Source organism: Pleuronectes platessa, unplaced genomic scaffold, assembly GCF_947347685.1.
Source record: "Pleuronectes platessa unplaced genomic scaffold, fPlePla1.1 scaffold_281, whole genome shotgun sequence".
Classification (NCBI taxonomy): Eukaryota; Metazoa; Chordata; class Actinopteri; order Pleuronectiformes; family Pleuronectidae; genus Pleuronectes; species Pleuronectes platessa.
Genome location: NW_026518980.1, coordinates 1 through 24,109, shown reverse-complemented (window position 1 = coordinate 24,109; position 24,109 = coordinate 1). Strand labels below are relative to the sequence as shown.

At 45.8% G+C, this 24,109-nt stretch overlaps 1 protein-coding gene across 1 annotated transcript; it reads right to left on the bottom strand.

Annotated features, from left to right (window-relative positions):
• Nucleotides 1-493: 493 nt before the first annotated feature.
• Nucleotides 494-20,059, bottom strand: LOC128436355 (sodium/potassium-transporting ATPase subunit alpha-3). Its single transcript, XM_053418128.1, has 23 exons — nt 19,779-20,059; nt 13,249-13,362; nt 12,896-12,955; nt 12,567-12,770; nt 11,415-11,528; nt 10,872-11,006; nt 10,228-10,345; nt 9,425-9,513; nt 8,958-9,137; nt 7,310-7,508; nt 6,889-7,133; nt 6,589-6,784; nt 6,242-6,417; nt 5,891-6,027; nt 3,895-4,045; nt 3,604-3,772; nt 3,188-3,342; nt 2,617-2,740; nt 2,343-2,488; nt 2,006-2,136; nt 1,373-1,474; nt 1,107-1,198; nt 494-761 (listed from the first exon to the last, which is right to left on the bottom strand). The coding sequence occupies exons 1-23, from the start codon at nt 19,782-19,784 to the stop codon at nt 733-735; spliced, it is 3,072 nt and encodes a 1,023-aa protein (XP_053274103.1). The 5' UTR covers nt 19,785-20,059; the 3' UTR covers nt 494-732.
• Nucleotides 20,060-24,109: the final 4,050 nt, after the last annotated feature.

The window sequence follows — 24,109 nt, the reverse complement described above, 5'->3', positions numbered from 1 at the left end:
AGAGGAGGCAGGAATAAGAAGAGGAGGTAGGGGGGAGGAGTAGGAAGAGGAGGCAGGAGGCAGGGAGGGAGGAGTAGGAAGAGGAGGCAGGAGGAAGGGAGGGAGGAGTAGGAAGAGGAAGAGGAGGCAGGAATAAGAAGAGGAGGTAGGGGGGAGGAGTAGGAAGAAGAGGAGGCAGGAGGGAGGAATAAGAAGAGGAGGCGGGGGGGGGGGGGGTGGCAGTAGAAGAAGATTGGCAGTCAGTCAGTAGAACCAGAGGAGGAGACCAGGGAGAGAAGTGAAAACAGCGAGTGGCAGAACATGGCAGTGATCAGAGCTGGAGCTGAATCTGGCTGAACCATTTTTGTTTTAAAAACAACACAACAGTGTGTTAACAAGCACCGGCACAAACACTGTTACTGGCAGATTAATGCTGTTTGGACTCTGAACAGAAGATAAAAAGGGGACAGACGGACAGAGAGGACAGGGAGGACATACACCCCCCCCCCCCCCCCACCCACTCCTCTGTCATTGGTCCTCTCGTCTTCTTGGCGTTCTGTGGTTTGTGTTTGTTTCTTAAGGACGTGAGGATGCAGAGGAGGTACAGGATGGAGAGTAAACATCGTTTTCTTGTAAAGTGTGAGTATCTCGGGGGGGTGAGAAGGTATGAGAGATGGGTGGAGGGAAGGAAGGAAGGGAGGAAGAGAGAGGGAGAGAGAGGAGCAATGAGCCCGGGGGGTGGGGGGTATTGATTTAATAGTACGTCTCTTTCTCCACCCAGCCTGCAGAGATGAAGACGAGAGACGAAGAAGGAAACAAGAGAAAGAGGAAAGTTAACTATCGAACATTTCACTCGCTCATTAACATCATGACCTCATCAGATCCATTTGAAACCACATGTCCTGTCATGTGATGAGAATCAGTGGAATGTGCCAGCCGGTGAGGTATCACTGTCTAATTCAGGAAGAAGATAGAATAATGATTTCCATGTGATTGATTCACTACACATCCATGAAGTTACACTGAAGTCTGTTGAGATTGGATACGGTGTGTGTGTGTCTGTGTGTGTGTGTGTGTGTGTGTCTGTGTGTGTGTGTGTGTGTGTGTGTGTGTGTCTGTGATAGTACCTCCGGGGTTTCGGCGGAGGATGAGTTTTCGGATCTCATCGTAAACAAAGATGAGGAAACTGTACGGGAACGCAATGAACCACCAGCTGGGCCTGAGAGAGGAGGAGAGACGGGATCAGAACAGTTCAGAGGTCAGTTCTGTGATTCTCATCCACAGACTAATATAACTGAGATGAGACTTAGAGAGAGAACACACACTCATTAGTCCTGAATAGATACAAACACAATGAGATAGTTTTGTACTGAGGCTTTGTGATGGGACTTACTTGAGTGGGTACATCCTCAGCGCCACGTCCATCCCAGGGCAGTAGGACAGGAACGCAGCCAGCGCTGTTTCCTCAAACAGGCCGAAGATCAAAATCTTATTCCTGCAAGAAAGAGGGAATCAGATTAAGGACGGACAAAGTGAGATGAGCAAGAGATGCTGATGAGAGAGAGTGAGAGGGAGGAGTCCACATTAAAGGGATCAATAGAGTCTGGAACTGAAAAGACTTCATCTCTTCACATCTTTAAAGATTCAGCTTCTTTCTACGTTCACTCCTGAATTAAAGAACTGACGGATGGAGAAACAGAACAAGATGGAGGGAGAAGAGCAAACAGGATGGAGATCAGGTCCAGAAACTAAAGGTGCACCAGTCAAACCGACTTTCAAGGGACATCTAGTGGCAGCTCGGGGGAACTGCAGCAACTGAAGCGATGCACTTTCCAAATTAACAACCCAGTGATTTCTTCTAAACTGAGATTCAAGCTTGATACTAAACCTCAGGAAAACACCTGCACATCTGCCAACTCTAACAATATCACATGTTTTTAATGTGATAGAATAAGACAATGTGTTTGCTTAGCTAGATCAATATATCCAGATGTAGAAAGTCCTGGTGAGATGACTGTGGACTCACTTCATGCCCTGCTGGAACACAGAGTTACGTCTGGTCTTGCAGATGATGACGTCGGCCCACTGCACCACCACGATGCTGACGAAGAAGGCTGTGTGGCAGGTGAACTCCACGATCTTACGCTGCTCATAGGTCTGCGTGGAGGAGGAGGAGGAAGAGGAGGAGGAGGAGGAGGAGGAGGAGGAGGAGGAGGAGAAGGAGGAGGAGGAGAGAAACAGAACACATGATGTTTAGATCATCTCCTTCCTCTGATTCTACTGGTGAATTAAAGTCATGGGGTTGCACATCTTTTTGGAGCCACGTGTATTTATGTGTCACTCAGGTCTCAGGTGACTCGTACCCATTGCTGTCCGTAGCTGTCCTCCAGGTCGTTGGTGGAGCGGTCGTCCCAGTTGAGTCGGATTCCGACGAGCACAGACGGCAGGAAACCGTTTTCAGCCATGATGACGAAGTAGGCGAAGAATCCTCCGAGAGCTTGAATCATTCCTGCAGAAACACACGGTTTGATCATTAATCCATGAACAGTGACTTTGTGAAGAGTGTCCCGTCCACTAATCAGGTTGATGTCTTCCATGTTCACACACAGCACATTGGAAAGTGGACAGGGCTCGTACCGATCTGTCCGTACGCGATGCTGATGAGTCGCTCGTTCACCAGCTTGTCTCTCTGTGGGTTCCTGGGCTGACGCTTCATGATGTCGCTCTCTGCTGCTTCGTAGGCCAGAGAGATGGCCGGGACCTGAGGGAGGGGGCGGAGACACAGGGGTGAGGATCAGTGGTGACTTCATGTTTACACCGTGTCTGCAGTGGATAAGCAGCTGAACAGAAATTGGATATTTGTGGACATGATCATTTCTATTTCCTAGAAACGTGAACAAATGTGGAAAATACTCCTTATTCACTGATCCACTATATTTGAAAGGGGGATGACTGGACCTCTTCTTCTCAGGAGAGGTCCCACACTCTCAGTGTCCTCATGCACAGGGACCTTTTTGTTTCCACCTCGACCTCAGTGCTCAGTCTGACTCATGTTCTGCACAGTTACACTCACATCAAACTCTTTGTGCTGTATTTAAATCTGGCAAATTATAAATAATCATCAGTGGTTTTGTTTCAATGTGTGTGTGTGTGTGTCTGGTGCGTCACTGTGTTGCTGCCCGGTCATGTGTGTGTTTGTTTTAGTCACCATGTCAGTTCCCAGGTCGATGCAGAGGATGGTGATGGTGCCCAGAGGCAGAGGGATGTTGACCAGGATGAAGAACAGGAAGGGGGTGATCTCTGGGATGTTGCTGGTCAGAGTGTAGGCGATGGACTTCTTCAGGTTGTCAAAGATGAGACGGCCTGAGGTGACACAGGAAACAGTGAGTCAGCAAAAAGACACATGAACAAGCAGGAATGATAGGAGCCAGGAATGATCCCAGTTTCCTATATTTGACTCATCATTACATGGTTTTCTTCACTGTACCAACTATTAATTTAGTTAAACAGAAAAAGGAAACCATGACTGTGGTTTCCGGTCGTCTAACTCTTAAACTCAGACATCCTCCCTCCACCTCTTCTCCCTCCTTCCTCCCCCCGTCCCTCCGCTGGTTCCTCCTTCACCTTCTTCTACTCCTGTGACGATGGAGGCAAAGTTGTCGTCCAACAGGATCATGTCTGCGGCTTGTTTGGACACGTCTGAGCCGGAGATTCCCATCGCAACCCCGATGTCAGCCTTCTTCAGGGCCGGAGAGTCGTTCACTCCGTCTCCTGTCACAGCCACGATGGCTCCCTGAGAAGAAGGAGGCCACACAGAGGAAATGTTTTGATTCAGATGCTAAAACCCTGGATTACTTTTTACCACATGTAAATGCACCTGAGTCGATATGTTAGTGAGTGTGTGCAGTTCAGTACCAGTCTCTGGCAGCCCTCTACAATGATGAGCTTCTGCTGCGGGGAGGTTCTGGCAAAGACGATCTCTGTGTGGTTCCTCAAGATATCGTCCATCTGGTCCTGAGAGAGGTCCTTCAGATCCGTGCCGTGGATCACACAGGCCTTGGCGTCTCTACACGTCAAAGACAAAGCAAATCACTCAACCATGTCCAAGGATATTCAGGGTTCCCACGCTTGCCTTGAAAAAAAATTCCATGCTACCTCCTGATTTTCCAGGTACCATATTAAGTTATGATCTATAGGCCCCTGAAGCTTTCCGCGCCCCCCTCCCCTCACAAACACAACCCCCTAGGACACCTGACTACTAACTTGATTTAAAAGATGTGCCAGTCAAGTCTACATTGTAAATGCTTAGAGATTATGTCTTATTGATATATCAATGCATGAAATAATGCAACAATCTGTAGATGAACAACAATTTATTGAACGGGAAATTTGAGACACATGAGCACTGGGATTGATATTTGTTCTCTCTTCCACTCCTCTCCTATCTCATCCTGTCCTCTTCTCTCCACACCTCCCCTCTCGTATCCGCTCCTGTCTTCTCTTCCTACTCTTCTCAACTCCTCTCCACTCTTCTCCCTTTTCCTCTGTCATCCTCTACTCTTGTATCCTCCTCTTTCATCTTCTCCCCTCTTCTCTTCCTCATCCTGAATCTACAGCGTGTCATTGTCACTCACTCCTGTAATGCATCACACATTTGAGATTATGAGTCTTACGTAGAAGGGGTAGTGTGCCTACTCTTACTCTGTAAAAGCTTTTGTAAATCAAACTAATGAACCTAAAAGGAAAAACATAAGGCTGGTTCCCCTGTGGTTCCTCAGTACAGCAACCTCAAAAATGTCTCACCCCAAATGTTCCTATTTAGTAGTATCATTTTTTTTAAAGAAAAAACGAAAAATCACAAAATAGCTAAAAGTAGATATAAGAATGAATGTTACAAAATGTATCAAGACTAGACTGGTCATGTCAACTAGTATAGAAGTAATGTCACAGCCTAATGTGAAAATGTATTGGTAGTTTGCTAGCAACGCAAGCTAGCCAACACTAGCTAGTTAGTTAGCAAGCTGAATGTTGGCTAGCAAGATTGCACTGCATGTGCTTGCTAACCATCATTAATGAATCCAAATTCAAAACAAACTCCCCTAAATGTGGTGAATAACACGGTTTTAGGAAAAGTCAGTGAGTGAAATACATATGGGGATCGAACATAGTTCTAGTATTTTAAAAGCAAGGTAAAAATTACGTTAACAATTCTAGTGTAAGCTGCTAGCTAGCAAGTTGCAGCTTGCTAGCTAGCAAGATTGCACAGGTTACTAACTAACGTTGATAAACCCAGGTTTACCACACAGTTAAAACACAGCTTCTTACATTTGAGGATAAACTTGCATAAGAAGTTTCACTGTAGATGTCAAGGCTCCCGTGTTGGCTGGGAAATGCATGTATTTGACCATTCTATTGAGATCGCAAGTAATGTTTCTCGGTTATTATTCCCGAAGTCCACCAATCCGAAACTATACTTTTAAAGTCCATATCAACAGGTTGCCTCATCAAATTCCAACATCCAATACACCAGATAGGATGCCAAGAGCATGTTCTACAACATGGGATCATCCATTTCTATCTACAGTAAGAGCTGTTCACATGTAAAGGGTTTTTATAAACTTATCTTAATTCTGTGTTCAATAGTTTCATTTTATTACTATTTTACACATCATCCAATACAATTTTCCAGGATAACTGTTTCAATGTAAGTGTTCACTTTTGCTCAGTTTCCATGACTTTTCCAAACCTGGAAAATGAAAAAATAAATTCCATGTTTTCCATGGTTTCCAGGTACCGTGGGAACCCTGATATTAACACATAAATCCTATAAACACTTTGTTCTTCAGCCGAATCTTTACGGTGCAAGTGAAGCTAGACGACCACCTGTCTTGTTCTGAGTTTCCTGTCTCACCTGGGGTTGACCTGGGCCACGGGGATGTTGAGGCGAGCAGCGATATCTTCAACCGTCTCGTTGCCCTCAGAGATGATGCCGACACCCTTAGCAATGGCCTTGGCTGTGATTGGGTGGTCTCCAGTCACCATAATGACCTGAAGAACAAGTGGAGGAACACGACAAAGAGGGTAAGAAATTAAACAGGAATGTGTAAGAGGGAAGATGGGAGGAACAGGAATGTGAAGACAGAGAGAGAAGTAATGGAGAAATGACTCTTGTGGCAGATTGTCCTCCACAGACTTCACATTCAGCTGGATGCACGGTTCTGATCTTCAAGTCGTTTAAAGGTCAGATTCTCAACGTGCCCACCTTGATGCCGGCGGAGCGACACTTGCCCACAGCGTCGGGCACGGCGGCGCGGGGGGGGTCAATCATGGACATGAGGCCCACGAAGCAGAGGTTGTCCGTCTGGAAGTTGACGTCGTCGGTGTCGAAGGCGAAACCTTTGGGATACTTCTCCTCGGACATGAACACGTGGCAGAAACCTGGAGGAATCAGGGAAGAGGAAAGAAGTGAGGATGAAACAAACCTACAGGAAGACACAATAGAACCAGATACAGAATATATTAGAACTTTAGAATTAAATTCTTTCCAAATTTCCACACTATGACCTTTAGTTATTTCCCCAATGCTTTCCCATCCTCTGTTGTCCTTACCCAGTACTCTCTCTCCCAGTCCTCCCAGCTCCAAATAGGCGTTCTGGAACGCCTCCTTCATCTCCTCGTCCATGGGCTGCTCCTTGCCTTGCACCATGATGGTGGAGCAGCGGTCGAGGATCCTTTCTGGAGCTCCCTTCATCACCAGCAGGTAGCTGCTCTCGCTCTCTCCCTCCACTGTGTCGTGAATCGACAGCTGACGGGAACATATCCAAGCGTCAGTATCATAACTTTCAACATGTTAAAGTTTGAGATCACATGCATTTAATTTCCAGCTGGAAATAAACCGGGCGGACGAACCTGATACTTGTTGGTGGAGTTGAAGGGGATCTCAGCCACCTTCTTGTTCTTTTCCCTCATGACCTTCACTGAGCCACAGGACAGCTCAATGCATTTCAGCAGGGCAGACTCCGAAGCATCTCCAGCCACATCGCGCTTCAGGATGGGCAAAGCGTCCTGAGCCGCCTTGAACACAGCGCGGTTACACAGGGCAGCGACTCGGGCCAGAGACGACCATGTGAGGGAGCTCTTATCGAAGGAGGAGCCTAGAGAAGGAAAGACAAGTGATTCAGGTGTGTCTCGACCAATCGTCATTTTTTAAAATGTATTTAACCGATCAGAGAACATGTACAATGTTTAAGACCGATCAGCAATAAAGGATTCCTTAAATATTTTTGCAGTAAGACTGAAAATGAAAGCAGGAGAGAGAGGAAAGCCTCACCAGACTGGTCCTCGGTGGTGTCGGCCTCGTGGATCTGGTTGTCGAACCACATGTGGGCCACGGTCATCCTGTTCTGGGTCAGTGTCCCCGTCTTGTCTGAGCAGATGGTGGAGGTGGAGCCGAGAGTTTCCACGGCCTCCAGGTTCTTCACCAGGCAGTTCTTACGCGCCATTCGTTTAGCGGTCAGAGTCAGACACACCTGAGAGAGGAGGAAAGAGGAGAGAAGAGACAATGAGGACAGACAGGAAGAAACAAGGTTATCGACAAACAACGTAAAACATGAGGAGAGAGCGCAAACAGAGAAAGAGAAAAAATAATTAGCATCTACTTTTTTGGTAAACCATCAACACAGATGAACATCTCCAGGGCAGATGTTCTGTCAATGAGCAGAAGAATCAGTTTCATAAGGATTTTTAAACAATTAACCACAACCACAAACTAAACCACCTGAACAACTGGAGATGTTTATCCTGCTCGTCAAAAGTCCGTCTACAGCAAAATGCACTAAAAACCTCCAAAAAATAAAAACAGGCCGACAACCACATGCAGAGAGAACATGAGGCCGAGTGAAGAGGTGAAGCAGAGCAGCGGTGCATTACATCATCATGCCAAGTCCGGCAAGAACAGTACTAGCCAAGGCCAAGCAGAGGCCGGACCTCATAACGCTAACTCATTAGCCTGATGTCATTACATTAGCTAGCCGTGGTCATTGCAGACAGCACCGTGAGTGGCCTGGAGAAGAGGGAGAGAGACATACAGAGACAATGGAGGGAGAGAGAATCAGAAACACACAAACACACATGGGGCATGTGCCTTGGGAAAGAGAGAGAGAGAGAGAGAAGAGAGATGGAAAAGAGAGATACACAAACAGAGACAGTACAACACCTGGACCACGACAGCTGATACTCACACAGAGAGAATGTAGAAAGCACAACAATATACAAACACACAAATGCCCAAATGGACCCACAGCAACATCACATATCACAGAAAACACACAAGCACCGAGAAAAGCACGACAAGAGAGAAGCCGACACACTGTACACGACACAATGTAAAATACATACTTAGAACAACACACACACAAAGGAAAGACACAACCAGACATGGGTGAAACTTCTCAGGGAATCTGACAGATGACATTTGACATGAGAAATACCTGAAGTACATTTACACGTTTTCATTGTTTCTGAGCTGGAATATGAAAAAACTACTGAGCCGATTACTTCCGGTTGAAGGAGGAGTTGTGGGTCAAGAAAGAAAGTAACACTAGAGCGGATCAATTCAAGCAGATCCAGGATTTTGTGTAGAATGTAAATATCAATGAACGTGTGACATTTGGTGCTGATCCGGATAAGGATGCAGATGTATTTGATCTCAATACATTTCTATTTTCTCAAATTTTTTCAACTTTGTAGATGAAAATAGTGTTTGACCCAAGTCTGCACAAACAATTGAGTAGAAAAAAACCCACAAAATGACATAAAAACAAAGAAACATAAAACACAAATACAAATTACAGCTTGGAGGAACAACAACAATTTTGTAACAGAGAGGGACACACACACACAACAAAATATTAAATTCATCAAAATCTATCTTTCCCTAACTATCATCTCACAAACCCCTTATCTCTCTGCCAACTCACAGTGACTGTGGCCAGCAGGCCCTCAGGTACATTAGCCACGATGATGCCGATGAGGAAGATGACGGCCTCCAGCCAGGAGTAGCCCAGGACGATGGACAGGATGAAGAAGCTGACGCCGAGGAACACGGCCACGCCCGTGATGATCTGGATGAAGTGCTCGATCTCCTTGGCAATGGGTGTCTGAGGAGAAGAAGAGGAGGTTTAGATCGACTGAAGAAGACGAGGGTTCTGTGTCTTCATAACTCGTTGATAAGAAACTTCAGGCACTGAAGCTCAGACATTTGACTTGAGAGATCGACATCTCTTAAAGGTCCCTAAAAGAATTGACAAATTAATTTGCAACTGAGTGACGACAACAGGCTCCACAAACACAAAAGGCCTGTTTTTAGTAAACAACCTTAATTATTGGACTTGAAAATGACACAAAAGAGCATTATCGTATAAACAAATAATAATGAATATGTCACCTTGCCGGTCTCCAGGCCCGAGGTGAGGGTGGCGATGCGGCCCATCACTGTGCGATCCCCAGTGCACACGACAATACCACGAGCTGTTCCTGGAGAGGAGAGAGAGGGTGCAGCATTTAGTAAGTAACACACGTCTTCATCAACTCCAGAAACAAGGAAGAAAAGAGGAAAACCATGAGGGTGTGGTCCATAACAGTAGTCAGATATGAGTCTGTCACAGACATATCAGTATCAGTCAATACGAAAACAGGAAAACTTTTATTTTACAGATAAACTATGCAGAAGAGAAATCCATATTGGTCAGGCTCTAGAATAAATGAAAAGACACTTCGGTTTCACTGAGCAATGATGGTGTAACTATTGGTGTATTAATGTAATGTAGCAATATATCCATGAGAGGGCGCCACATTCTGTTCTTCTTGTGAGCAGCACAGAGCAAGTTGAAGCTCCAGCGCCACGAGGCTGTGAGCAGGAGAGGAAACAGGAACCTGGTTAAACGAGGTCACACTCTGAGGCACTGAGCTCCTGTGATGTCACAAACTGCTCCGTCATCTGACCGAACACTTTGACCGCAGCCGAGAATAAACGCTGACGTGCGGCTCTGTCTCTGTTTGCGGTTCAATCTGACTCAACTGAACCGCAACAATACAAACATACGCTCGCAGCCATGTGAGTGAGTACACACAGACACACACATGAGACGTGTTTGTACCAGAGAGGCAGAGTGGACCAGCCCTCACCCTGTAGACGGTGAATGTGATGGTAGTGATAAAGATAAGGATGGTTGTGGACGGTGAACTCACCCTCGACACAGTTTGTGGAGAAAAAGGCGATGTTGCGGGTTTCCAGTGGGTTGTCATGGGTACAGTCAGGTGACCTGGTCTGGGGCTCTGATTCACCAGTGAGGGACGAGTTGTCCACCTGGACAGAGCAGGAGACGGGGATTTGACCCAGTGATGGTGAGTGTCACAAGACTACGTCCAACTCATTATATTCACAGTTAACAATGTGAGACTTGGACTGAGGTTCATATGGAAGCAGGTGGAAACAGTGAGAACCTGTGAGATCAAGTGTTGATCCAGATTTTAGCAGCAGCAGTGGAGAGATCGAGGTTTACAGTTTACAAAGCTTTTTAATTTACAGGTTGAATTAAACATTATTATGTTTCTGTAATGTGAAGACAAAGAGCCGGTTGCAGTTAAATATTTATCAACCAACACGAGAGGATTTAAAAGAGAGTGGACATAAACTGTTCTCATATTAAACCCGATGCTCCTGACACCTACTGATGTCCACTGTGCACCCACACTTTTACATTTTCTAAATAAACTGATTATAGTGTTGAGACAGGAAGCGTGACGCTCTGGAGAGACATCTGACGAAGGCCTATTAGGCGTTGAGAGGAGTTTCTGTTTAATTACAGTGTGTGTCTGTGGTGGTGGTTCACCTTGCAGCCGTGGGAGGAGATGATGCGCAGGTCAGCAGGGATCCTGTCTCCTCCCTTCACCTCCACCAGGTCTCCTGCCACCACCTGCTCGGCGTTGATCTGCATCTTCTCTCCCTCACGGATCACCAAGGCTTGCTGAGAACAGAGGGAAGAAAAGAGAGAGAGAGAGAGAAAGAAAGAGAATCAGAGGGAGAGAGAGAATGTTTTGAAAGGGCACAACATTCAAATAAACATCTTCTTGTTTTGTTTAAAAGAATAAAGCAGATGAAGCAAAGTCGGATAATATAAAGTTGAAGCCTCTTTCCAATAATAACACCAACTTCTGTGAAGGAACTATTTAGAGAAAGGTTAGAGATGAGGAACTTCAGTGTAAAACATTATTGATAAAGAAGAGAGAAGAATAGTATGAAAGCTGTGACATAATAATGCATGAAGCTTTCAGATTCATAAAGAAAGTATGTAATTTTTGTAAAAATCCTCGGCTATGGCTAGAAGCAAATGCAATATAATATATAGAATACAGAATATCGTGGTGTTGGGTACCTGAGGGACCATGTTCTTAAAGGACTCCATGATCTTAGAGCTCTTAGCTTCCTGGAAGTAGGAGAAGCAGCCGGTGATGATGACGACAGCCGACAGCACGATACCCAAATACAGCTGCAGCGGTGGAGACGGACAGAGGAGGAAGAAAGATGAGAATTTCATATTTAAAGCAGAAAGTAATTAGGCGACTTCTCCTTTATCTAAAAACGTATCACGTGAGAGGAGGGAAGGACAAAAAATAGACCACAGGAGAGACACAAGGAATAAACCATCAGTCGTCATTCTGACATGAAACCCTGAATCCTTGAAGAGAGCAGGAGGTAAAGAAGCTGTTTCAGGATGTTGTTTAAATTCTCACATCCTGTGGCTGACAGCAGCAGGTGGTTTGATGTGGAGTCAGTGACCTGGAGGTCGTCCATCTGTTAGCCGTCTACTCTCTTCATCGTTTTATGACTCTGCTCTTATATCTTCTCTGTTTTAATATGTCACCATTAGAGGGTCTAAATCCTCTGGGCTGAATAATCTCCCTGTACAGGGGTCTCATCTATGTCCTGCACCATGTGACACAGCTGCAGCTGTTTATCAGAGTGTGATTCTTAAATTCTGTGTGTATGATACAGTGAGTGAGGGCGACTCATCCCCGTCAGGGCTTCACCTCCCCCGGGGTCGGGACCAAGCGTTTAGTCTCTTCACACTGTGAGTGTCAGATCCTCTGAGCCTCAGTCCCGGCTCCACTCTGCGCTCTGACCTGAGAGAAACAGATCTGACCCATGAACGCCCTTCTCTCACCCGGCCGCTAACAACCAGGAGTCCCACGCTCCCTCTGGTCGGCCCAGAATGACACTGAGAGGATGGTGTCTGTCAATCAACGATGGCTCGGCGGGCGTGATTCGCACAAACAGATGACATTATCACTGACACAGCTTTCTCCCCGAGGAGGAGTGACTCAGCACATTGTTTTTAATAAAGTGATGTGCTGGAGGACCGGGAGCAAACACACGAGCAGCGATTCACAGCTTCTTCACGAACCTCCCTCAGGATGTTTGATCGCTCGCTGGTGTTTATGTTTCAAAATAAATACTAATTTCTGCACTTCTTTATCTGGACTTGGGTAATTTTGTTAACGTCCATCCACTGCAGCTTTGCACTTACGTTATCCCCAGCGGGCTCATCCTCCGTGGCCGCCTGGATGGCGTAGGCCAGGAAGCAGAGGATGGCACCGATCCACAGCAGGATGGAGAAGCCGCCGAACAGCTGGCGACAGAACTTGACCCACTCTGGGGTGGTGGGGGGAGGAGTCAGGGCGTTGGGGCCGTCCTTGAGCAGGTACTCTGCTGCCTTGGCATTGGTCAAACCCTGAGAGCAACGGAGGGGACGGAGAGGAGGAGAAGAGGGACGATAGAATAGAGCAGAGATTTGTCTAACTTGTAATTGGACAGGGATATCCACATCAATCAGAGAGTGCTGAATCATGCACTCACCTGCACGATGTCAGTGTTGTATTTCCTGCAACACTCCTCAACAGACATTCTGTGTTCCGTCTACAGTGAATGAAAAAAGAAAAAGTAAACTGCAACACCCATTAATTATTAGATCAATTCAAAAGAATAGAGCCAGTTCATTTGCTGTTCAAAGAGGGAGACTGGATCACAGCTCTCTGGATGCTGGAGCGAGGCCAGGGTTTACTATCACTGATCTCCTCACTGTCCACTGGGACTTCCAGACTTTGGGATGTTCTCTCCGTCATTGGTGTTTGACCCAGCAGGTTCTAGAGGAAGTTGTTTGATTGCAGGACATGTCAGTGAGGCCAGGCAGCAGGAGGAGTTTTACTCACGATGGGAACTTCCTTCTTGAGGTCGTCCATGTCCTTGGCTCCCTTCTTCTTGGGTGACTCCTTCTCATCCTTGTCCGTCGTGGTGGCCACGCGGTAGCTGTCCGAGCGTCCATACTGTTAACACACAAACACAACATCAATGAGTTCAGTCCTGTCATAGTCTTTATACTTTCATCCTGAGGGTTTCTAGCAAAGAGATCAAATGTCAGCCGGCTGCTCGGTTCTAGTTTTGTACTCAACAAATGAGCTGCACTGGGAAGCTGTTGCTAAATGTCCAGTGTAAATGGATCACACCTGCATCAAGTAATGTACAAAAGCTGTTATTATAAAACGATCAATTTAAAGAATGCTTAAGTCATGTGTAACAACACAATCGAAATATTTTCCCTGATTCGTAGTAAAACATGGCGGCCATTCAAAAATGATGGTTCGGCCGTAAAACCACAGACAAACGTGTTTTTAGAGGCAAAGACACAATGAGACAATTTATTACACACTAATTGGGTTTGGGAGGCTAAATGAATAAAGTGAAGTGTGGTTAATTAAATGAATCCACTGCTGGAGGAAATCTGGCTTCACTTATTCAGAGAATTAAAAGCAGCCTGTTTAACCTCATGACGCTCAGCTGAGTTTCACTCTGAGCCTGAACTCCGCTGACGGCTCCTGGAAGCGTTTTCACAGCCTCCAGCCAAACGTCCTTTCTACTGGGGACACACTGGGACCTGAACCTCGATCGCCAGGCAGATGTTCACCACGATGCAACTCGGTACAAACGCTCTGTGGAAATACTCCTATTGAGCCTCAGCTGCTGTTGGAACCTGCTCGATGAGAGGGGAGAGCCGACTCATTTTAGGAAAGCTCCAACACGGATTAGTGTGAATCCTAATCCTGATTCGATGGCTGTTTTATGGGGTTTACTCTCTGTTTTTTTTTCCCTCGCTCGATGAAGAGCTGGCTGAGTGATGGCTTGATGACGGCCAAGCAGACCACCAGACTTTACTACATCCTCTTACGTCCACAAATCTGTCAATCTGATTTACTTCATGAGTATGAGAATATGTCAAATGTGTATATAGGTGTAAATCAAAGTGTTTGTAAGTGGCATGATGTGTCCAGAGAGGTTGTGAGTGTGCCGTGTGTGTGTGTGTGTGTGTGTGGTGCCATCTGTTAGGAGGTGCTTCCCCGGCCAGTAGCGGACCATCAGATTACTGCTGTTTACTACACTCACAGATTAACCTAGTGAAGGATAATAATCCCTTCTCCATCACTCTCTCTCTCTTGCTCTCTCGTTCTCTCTCTTTCTCCCGTCTTTTCATTCCCAACCTCTCATTCAATAATAATCATTGGTCATGAATCACTTGCTGAAATGTTAACAACCAAGATGAGGTACAGGCAAACCTGTAATCTATTGACGAGTGAAAACAAATCTCTCTCAGAACTGAACCATCAACGAGGCAGCAAAGCCCATGACTCCAGTATATTACCCCTTCAGTGCCATTTAACCCTCTTTGTCCATTTTCATAGGCTTATTTTACAATGCTATCTTTTTATATTTCAATTCTACAGTTAGGGTTATGTTTGACGTTTCTTTTTTTATGTCTGTGTTATATTTTCTTTGATCCAGTTACATGCTTGGTTAATTCAGCCTCTCTATCTTTGTGTGATCTTTGTTATCTTTGTTTTTCCTGCCTTGGTTCCACTGAATCACACAAAGTCCTACAGGGGTCACATGTCACATCTACATATAAACATTCAATATCTGGATGACAGATACATGAGCAAGGTGAAGAAAACAAATATGAAATGAAGAAAACAAGCTCCTGATAATTAAGGGCGGCATCCCTTCACCAATTTTAATTTCATAGACTTAATGTGACTTTAAAGACATTTCTGAATCAATCTAGAGCAAATATACAGTCACAGAGTTTCACCTTTAGAGAAAGGCTGACACGTGTTGTACTGAATTACATAAAGTATCAATAGGTAAAACACATTGACATATATGTCTTGATGCAAATCATTTCCTTTGCTCTAGAGCACGATCCCTGATCTCAGGCTGTAAAACCTGAGAAAGTTTCATCAGCATCCAGATGTTACACACTGAGCTACTGGACAGATTGTAGATGCATGAGCCATCTGCTCTGTCTGCTCTGTCTGCTCTGTCTGCTCTCTCTGCTCTGTCTGCTCTGTCTGCTCTGTCTGCTCTGTCTGCTCTGTCTGCTCTGTCTGCCCTGTCTGCCCTGTCTGCTCTCTCTGCTCTCTCTGCTCTGTCTGCTCTGTCTGCTCTGTCTGCCCTGTCTGCTCTGTCTGCCCTGTCTGCCCTGTCTGCCCTGTCTGCTCTGTCTGCTCTGTCTGCTCTGTCTGCTCTCTCTGCCACATCCAGCCGACCCCAGGCAGGGCACCACAGGTCTGGGGACGGCTGGATAAACCTCTAATCTGCTGAAATCACTGGTCCCATCTCAGCCATCAACCAGGGATGTTTTTTCAGTGAAGCCTACGACCATGAGTAAAGTCAAACATTATGATAATTAGTAATTAAAATGCACAGATTAGGACACAGACACACATCTCAGTTAGATTCACATCAAAGTGTCTGGAGATATCACACAGAGGGCGGAGCATCTATAAATGAGCTGTGATGGGAAACAACAGCATTAATCTCCAGGGTCTCTGAGATTTAGAGATTTATTTATTCATTTTTAGTTGATGCTTATTTAGGTCATGCTACGTGTCCTTTCACGTGACGGTGGCAGAGAACACTGTGTCGAGCCTCCAGTCATTTTGTGTTTGGCCTGTTTTTCAACAATATACGACGACGCTCCAGTGACCAAAGAGCGACACACTTTATGGATCACACACACAAAGAAATGGATTATCACACAGATCAGTGGCCAGACCGACCTAGAAAACACTGAAGGACAGTCTGACTGGCACGCGACACACACACACACACAGACACACACTGATGCAGTAAGAGGGGTCCTCCCTCCCTTCACCCTCTCACTTTGTTTACATTCTCCTGCCTCCAGGCTGCCCATCTGCTTCCCTGCTCTGTCTGCACCGAGGTTTCATCACGAGGAGCCGGCCTCAGACACACTCAGGGTGAAGACTCACTGCTGAAGACGACACTGGGTTTTAGTATGTGTGTGTTTCCAGTGAAATGCCACAGGGGGTCAGGAGCTCAGTTTGGGATTTAAGGGAAATGTTTGTGCAGCAGACGCCTCTGAGGTTGTCGGGGAACATTTCCAATAAAGCAGACGACAGATTCTGTTCTGTCATTTGTCAGCGTGTCGCCTCCTGCTGTGTGACACGTCTGAGAGAGATAGAAAATGGCAGCTGTTGATGGGATCTGATTGACGGCGTCGATTCCCAGTGGCCTGATAAACGGGAAATGTTAGGTTTCCTGGAAACATCCAATCCACTGGGCCCATCTGAATAATTGCAGTCAGTGTTGTTTTTGATGATCACACTGAACGTGAAGGTGTGTTATGTAAGACTTCTATAACGTTCTGTCGCTCTGGAAGTCAGTGAGTCAGCGTCTGTTCTGTTTAAAGATAACAGAGCCGCTGACGTTAGAAACCCCCCCGATCGGTGATTAGCAGCAGTATGGATTCACGTTATCTCCCCCACACGGAAACTAGTGAGGGACAGGGCGGGGGGGGCGAGAGTCTGAACTGATGAGATATTGACTGAAAACAATTATCTAACAGAGTCCGTGACCATGAGAACATATATCGTGTGACTACGAGCATCAACACGTGTACACACCCGTGTGTGTTGTCTGTTTTATTATCTTACTGTTATTAATGCTTATTCCTGTATTATTTAAGTTCTGGGTCTTATTTACATTTCTCCTGAAATGTTTTAACCAAGTTTCAACCACTTTGTAACTGAAACTTGTTAAAATAAATACAGTTTATTATTTTACTAAATAAACTGCAGTGACTTCTGGGTAGTGATATGAAATGTGAAAGTGGACTGCACTTCTCACGCCAGTAGATTGATAGACTGTGTTTTCAATAAGTCATGTATGTGCTGCTACACAACTGACTGCGTCCTTTATATTTGAAAATTGTAATCTGCACATTCATAACCATAATTTACAGTATAAAGGTCTTCGTGTGTTCACATCCTCATCTCCTGGCGTGTGACTGAGTGTGTGCACTTGTTTTAGTGTCAGTTCAGTACTAATTATTATCAGGAGTGAAATGGGCCACTACAGTGAAGAGATCCCATTAAGTCAAGAGCGAGTGAACCATCAGCTTCATGGTGGAAGGATCAGACGCCTCAGACACACACCACGCTCTGTCCTTCCTCCGCTGCCATTGGCTGTCCCTCTGAAGTTACGCACCTGGTGCATTGTGGGATATCAGCAGGAGCATTCATCCTTGGATATCTCTTCTTTTCCATCTCTCTCTCAGTGTCCATCTTTCCATTTTCTGCCCAGACTCCCTCTCTCTCGGTCCATCTCGTCAGTAACAAGCAGCGTCTCAGGCTCCCTCCTCACGTTCCTCCACCTCTCCCGGTGTTCACCCTTCTCAAGGTGACTCACCACAGAATCATCTCTCTCTGTGTTTCCCAGAACCCGTCTCCCTGCCACCGGCGTTCAGAGTCACTCACACCGTCTCTCTCACTCGTCCTCAGAACGCGGTCCTAGTTCTCCATCTGAGTCCTGAAGAGTCTGACCTTCCCCTCCTCTCTGCGTCCGTCCTTCCACCAACCGATCGTTGTCTCCTGCAGCTACATCCTCTAACTATTGATCGGCCCGGATCAAATGGCCCCAGTTCCCTTGTCAACCGAACGTCCCTCAGATTATGTCCCCCCCCCCCGCTCGCCGCCCGTTTCACCCACTCTTGGCAAATCCCAGTTGGATCATGGGAGTTTCCACTCACCAACGCACCACCCTCCTCCTCCTCCTCCTCCACTCTTTGACGCAGTAGTCAGAGTTGTGTGCCGGTTTCAGCCTCTGGCAACGGCCGGCATCACAAACGGTGACAGAGCGCCGGCGTTTTCCACGACTCGGCCTCGACCCCCCCCCTCCCCTCCTGAGTAACCCCTGCCCTTCACCCCTCATTAGCTGGGATGGACCATGACACTATTGAAGGGATGGAGCTACAGTTACCCAACAGTACGTGTTGATCTTATAGTGAAAACTTAATACGATGATAGAGACACTGTAAGTTAATAGACGTGCTGCAGGAGAGCACAACTTCCATAAAGCAGCATTAGTTGATATTAACTCATAATGATATCACAGTGATTTTTCAATAGAATTCACATGATGGATTCTAAATTGAACGGCTGGAACAGGATGTCCTTCGTGACCTGACAGCTCACTGGGGTTTTTTTTGGAGACTGCTGGGGGGGGGGGGTTTGTCTTGTCCACACCTTCCTCCGGGACACATTTTGTTCAGACAGAGGGGGGGGATTGAGGAGGGGATGGACCACAGAGCAGCTGAGGAACCATTTTGACGCACTCGTCCTCTGTATCCTCACCGAGCTCCATCAGCCACACGCTGTCGCATTATGTAACGTTTGAATAGAAGTGCACCAAAAACACAGCTTCATGCTTTAGACTCCCAGCCCCCCCCCCCCCCCACCCCCACCCCCACCCTGTGTGGATTTTCCAGATGAATCCGAATCATCCTAGACATTCTCTCTCTGTCAGCTGCCGTCTGTTGTGAGGATGAGACAGACACACACACACACACTCACTCACACGTTGTGTTTGTGATGGTGAAGAGCTGCTGCAGTCGCACTGACATGATGCAGCAGGTTTCATGTTCCACAATCACATATTTCACCTGCACATTATGAACCATCATCATCATCATCATCATCATCATTTCTGTCTGTGTGACTAATACATGCAGATCTTCCAGGCTGTGAACCACCTCCATCCTCTGCAGCTACAGATGTTTGCAGCTGTATTTCTGTTTAGTGTGAATGAAGCAGCTCATGTTCCTGCTCATCCTGAAGCACATCAGCAAGAATGTCACACGGTTAACTGTGTGGACGTGTGTGTGTGTGTCCCCCCCCCCCCCCCCGTCGGGATTATGCAGAAAACAAACAAAGCAAAATGTGATTTAATCTGCAAAACAGGCTGGATGAGTAACGTGGGTAATGTAACGCGTTACCACCGTGCAGCGGCGGGAGACGCGACTCAAATCTGGCGCAAGTTCCCCGGCAGAGAGAGAAGAGGGGCGGCGGGGTCCAGGTGATGACCGCCCCCCCTCCATCCCCGATTACTCTCCGGTTAGTCTCCGGTTAGTCCCCGGTTAGTCTCCGGTTAGTCTCCGGTACCAGCACACGAAGAAGTGTTGGTTTTTAAAAACGTGACAAATGACAGAAATCACAATTCAACACGCAGATAAAGTGAAACCGGACACGAGAGCCCCCCCCCCCGGGCTCAGTGTCAACGGAACACCGGGGGTCTGCGGCTCCACGCTCCCGCCAACGGACACACGGACCGGCTGGTACCGGTACCGGACCCGGTACCAGCAGCTGACAGTGGAACTCCGAGCTCTTACCCCCATGTCGGCGCAGTCAGTCGGGTTCTCCTCAGAAGACGAGTCGCTGTTCGGCTGGTTCCGAGCTCCGGAGCCGGGTCAACGTGCGAGGTGACGAAGAGGAGGGTTAAAAAAAAAACAATGGAGGACTTCGAACTTGACAGTTGATGACAAGTAAACTATTATCGAGCTGACACGAGATCCTCAAAACGAGTTAATTTCTCTCAAACAATGGGCACGAGTTGAGTGGACGCGGCAGCTGGCAGCTCGCACGGCTCGGCTCGGCCTGGTCCCGGGTCAGAGGACGGGAGGACCGCTCGGTGGTTCGGGCTGAACGGTTGAAAAGCGGCGGAGACTCTTCGACCTGCTCCGGGAACACACGCCACTGATGACGGCGGAAAGTAGAGCCGACCAACAGGCTTCTTCTCCGGATGCCGTGTCCCTCCGCGGCGGTGCGCAGGCCGGCCTCAGCACTCAGGGTTCCCCGGGGTTTCACTCCGCGGATGAAACGAGGACCAAATAGGGCGAGGCAGTTTTATCCAAAAAACAGCTTCACTGCACTTTTATACATGAATATTTACACATTATACTTTCAGTGGCACAGTGATATACATAAGTTATCCCATTTATTCACCAGACAGTGTAACAATAGGGCCTTTTAGTATATATTTATTTATTTATCAGGCAGTAACAGGTTAACTTGCCTCTGTACCAACACCATGTTGTGTTATGTGGTTTATATATGATATGTGAGTCTTGTGTTTTTATGTGTGTATCTGCTGCTGTAAAACTGTAATTTCCTTTCTTTGATGTATAAAGTATAAAGTATGAATTAATGGGTATTTGTCTATCTATCGATTTATCTATAAATAAACTAATATATTTCCCAAATCTTAGTTTAATCACATGATAAACTTATCTAGTTGATGTTTTTATTATTTATCTTTAATTGAGCCAAGTCCCTCCACCAAAAAACCTTAGTACATGAGCACATGCAACATGAACTAAATTATTACTCTGCTCTAAACTAAGTTTAATTACGCGATGCCTAGGGTGATAGTTTTTATTATGTTTGCTTAATTGTACAAATTCTCATTTGGCATATAACACATTGAATCTGCAGCTGTTGGGGGACAATTGAAGTTTGGGGCCCTGGGGAAGTTGCCTGCTTTTTGTAAAGTCAATAATTCATCTCTGCTTGTGAAAAATTAGCAGATAAGACGTGTTTACATGAGGGGAAATAACTGACATATAATTAGATATGTCCATTATGCCAAAATCTTCAATATGTTGTATTTCACCGTATTTTTTGACACTATACAAATTTGGGAACTGATAACTCCTCAGTCAGATGAACAGATCTTGTTCCTGGATGTTTGCTCCAGCTGTTCAAGCCGCAGCGTCTCTGCTTGGTGAAGCGTGAACAAAGTGCACATCTGCAGCATCAATGGCATCCTGGGAAAAGACTGTCGCACACAGTCTGGTCTCCAAATGACGGATACAGGCTGCGTCAGTCAGGCAGCGTTCGACTAAGAGGAAAATTAATCCAGAGCTGTGAATGCATGAAACATCAATTTTATTTTCTAGAGATTGTGTTGACAAATAAGAGCAGAAACGAGGGAAGAGCGAGGCTGAGGAGGAGGTATAATGTGGTAATATGGGGAATGAACAGCCGGGCCACTGTGCACAGAACAAACTGCAATAACAGAAAACTAACAAACCACATGAAAACAATGTGATTGTTATGGTCGGTCCGAGCAAAGCTTCGGCCTCACATCCTTTATTTCTGTGTGCACCACCTGCTGTGGAAGATTAGACAATTATTCTGCTGTTTTTAGAGCCTTCAAATGGAGCAGGGGGCTATGAATAGTGTGCAGCTGCCAGACACACACACACACACAAACATGCATGCACACACACATCCATCCTGACTGAGGGGGATGCAAACACTGAGCAAATTAAAGGAGGGCAGATCACACTACATTGCATAACACACAAGCGAGTAAGAGGGTGTGTTCGTGTCTAGTTGTCGCTGCAAAGGAAAGTGTGTGCTGCTATGCACACGTTTGCCTGTGTGTGTCTATACTGAGGTTCACTGGGATCAATACTCGCCTCTATTATAATTGAAGTGTGGCCTGATTTCAGCCGGAACCACTTATCAAGGTTCTTTTGTAAAACTGAGTTAAAATAATCTGTGTCATTACTCACATTAAGAAAATGTGCAAGTAGTGAATTAAAGCTGAGAATGAAGTCTGGACTGTGAGCGACACATGGAAGCAGCCGTTCAGTGGAGGAGCTCATAGGAAACAAGGTGAAGATACAGTGCTCATACATTCCTGCAGATGATAATCATTTAGACATTCAACTTACTTTCACATTAGAAGCACTGAAGAAACATCTTGTGCTGGCTGCAAAAAGGTCAGATAGCGTCTCCTCCATGTTAGCAGATGGGACATGGACCAAATTAAAAAGTCAAAGATGATTTGCTGTGATTTAAGTTAGTTCTTATCAAACTGAGGTTTGTTCAAGTGTTATTGTTCATGTTCAAGTTTGGTTTTAGTTGGTCATGTGATAATGTGATAACAGACGATTGATCAGAGGGACCTCGATGCTGCGAGTGTCTGATCACACTGTCAATCATCTAAAGGCCATTTTGGACAACATTCTAAATAACTCAAACTTTGCATCCTCTGTGTAAAGAATCCTGAGTTTTACTACATTTATTACATTACTCCGTATTTACACTCTCACCTTTTCCCTTCTTCATCTCCTCTCTTCTTCTCCATCATCTGCTCTGGGTATCTGACAGAATGCTGCTGAGGTAAAATAAAAGAGCAGCACATCTTTTTATAAAGGACCAAGGAGTGTAGGAGTGTACTGTGAGGTCGGAGAGGAATTCAGAGACACAGAAGAGGGGGGGGGGGGGGGGGGGGGGGGGGGGGGTGGGCAACAACAACAGAACAAAAACATCTCAGAGACCTGGTCACCATAGCAACAGCTGTCAGGTAACCACGGCTCCCTAATGACGAAGCTGACACGAAATGAAAATGAAGAATTTGGAAACGGAAGAATGGAAAGAGGGAGGGAGGGAGGGGAAACCACAATGAGAAGAGATGTGAAAAGTAAAGTTGAAGAAAGAATTTCAATTTCTCTTTGTTGAACTTCAGCTGTTTTGACGACATGTGACCGACTAATGGAAAAGATCAGAGAAATGCTTTGTCACTGTTCTTAGTGGAGACAAATGGAGGAAATAGACCTGAAATCTCACTTGAATCGTATCTTAAAACACACACACGCACACACACACACACACACACACACACACACACACACACACACACACACAGTCACACTATTTGCCCATTCTGACTTAGTTTCTTCTGTTAGTCAAGTCAAGGAAACATTTAATACATTTTTCACATAGAAGCAGCACAAACATCACACTGTGAGGGACACAGTTTAGTGATATATATACATACATGTGTTGCATATCTTTCCTCCATAGCTCGGTCAGGATTGTATAGGATTAATGTTTAAAATCCTTAAAAAGATTAAGAGTCTACAGTCATGCAAGCATATGAATTGAATATGCGGAGCTTGGAGCTAGTTTGATGACATCGTGAAGCAGCGTGGGATCATGGGAGTTGTTGTGTTCAACATCCTTGTCAATGAAAATCCACCTGAGGGGACTCAGGAGCGCTTCATGCTCTCGGATGAGGTGATGTGATAAACTTTTATTCACAGCAAACGGTAAAGAACAATCGTGACCAATACAAACAGTGGAAAAAAACACCTTTGTTATTGATATGAATTATGTCACACACTCTCTCTCTCTCAGCTCTATATGAGCATCCAGATCCTGGAAACGTCCCAAAAGGACCACAGGCCTCTGAGCAGCTGCCCTGAAGCAGATGTGGGATCTGCTGCCTTGCTCATGGGATCTCTGTGGTATTCACTGATGCAGAGGAAGGTGTTGGATGCTCAATTGCACAAACACTTTCCCAGTTTGTCTGGAAGATTCAGGTCACACGCTCCAACCCTCTAGCTTACACTCTCTGTAAATGTCACATTGTGAATGTGAAGCAAATAACTCTGGTGACTGTAGTTGAATAAGAATTCAGTTTCCAACAGAAAAACATTTAACAAGCTCGTTCAGTTCACTTGACTTGAAATCATTTCTCCTTACGAAAGGAAAAGCAAGATGAGACACTGTCACCGTGTGGAATAATCGTGACCCCATACAATTAAATACCATAATCATAATCATAATCATAATCATACAAACAGGAATTTAACAAAAAGAAGCATGAAAGGTTGTTTGTCTCTACATGTCAGAGCTGTGATACCCCGGA

Excerpts from the sequence above, each read along its gene's own strand:
- LOC128436355 (XM_053418128.1), bottom strand. Across the intron at positions 4,046-5,890 it reads GTGGCCCAGGTCAACCCCAG|AGACGCCAAGGCCTGTGTGA; the intron begins GTGAGACAGGAA and ends TTTGACGTGTAG. Across the intron at positions 1,475-2,005 it reads GTGTTCCAGCAGGGCATGAA|GAATAAGATTTTGATCTTCG; the intron begins GTGAGTCCACAG and ends TCTTTCTTGCAG.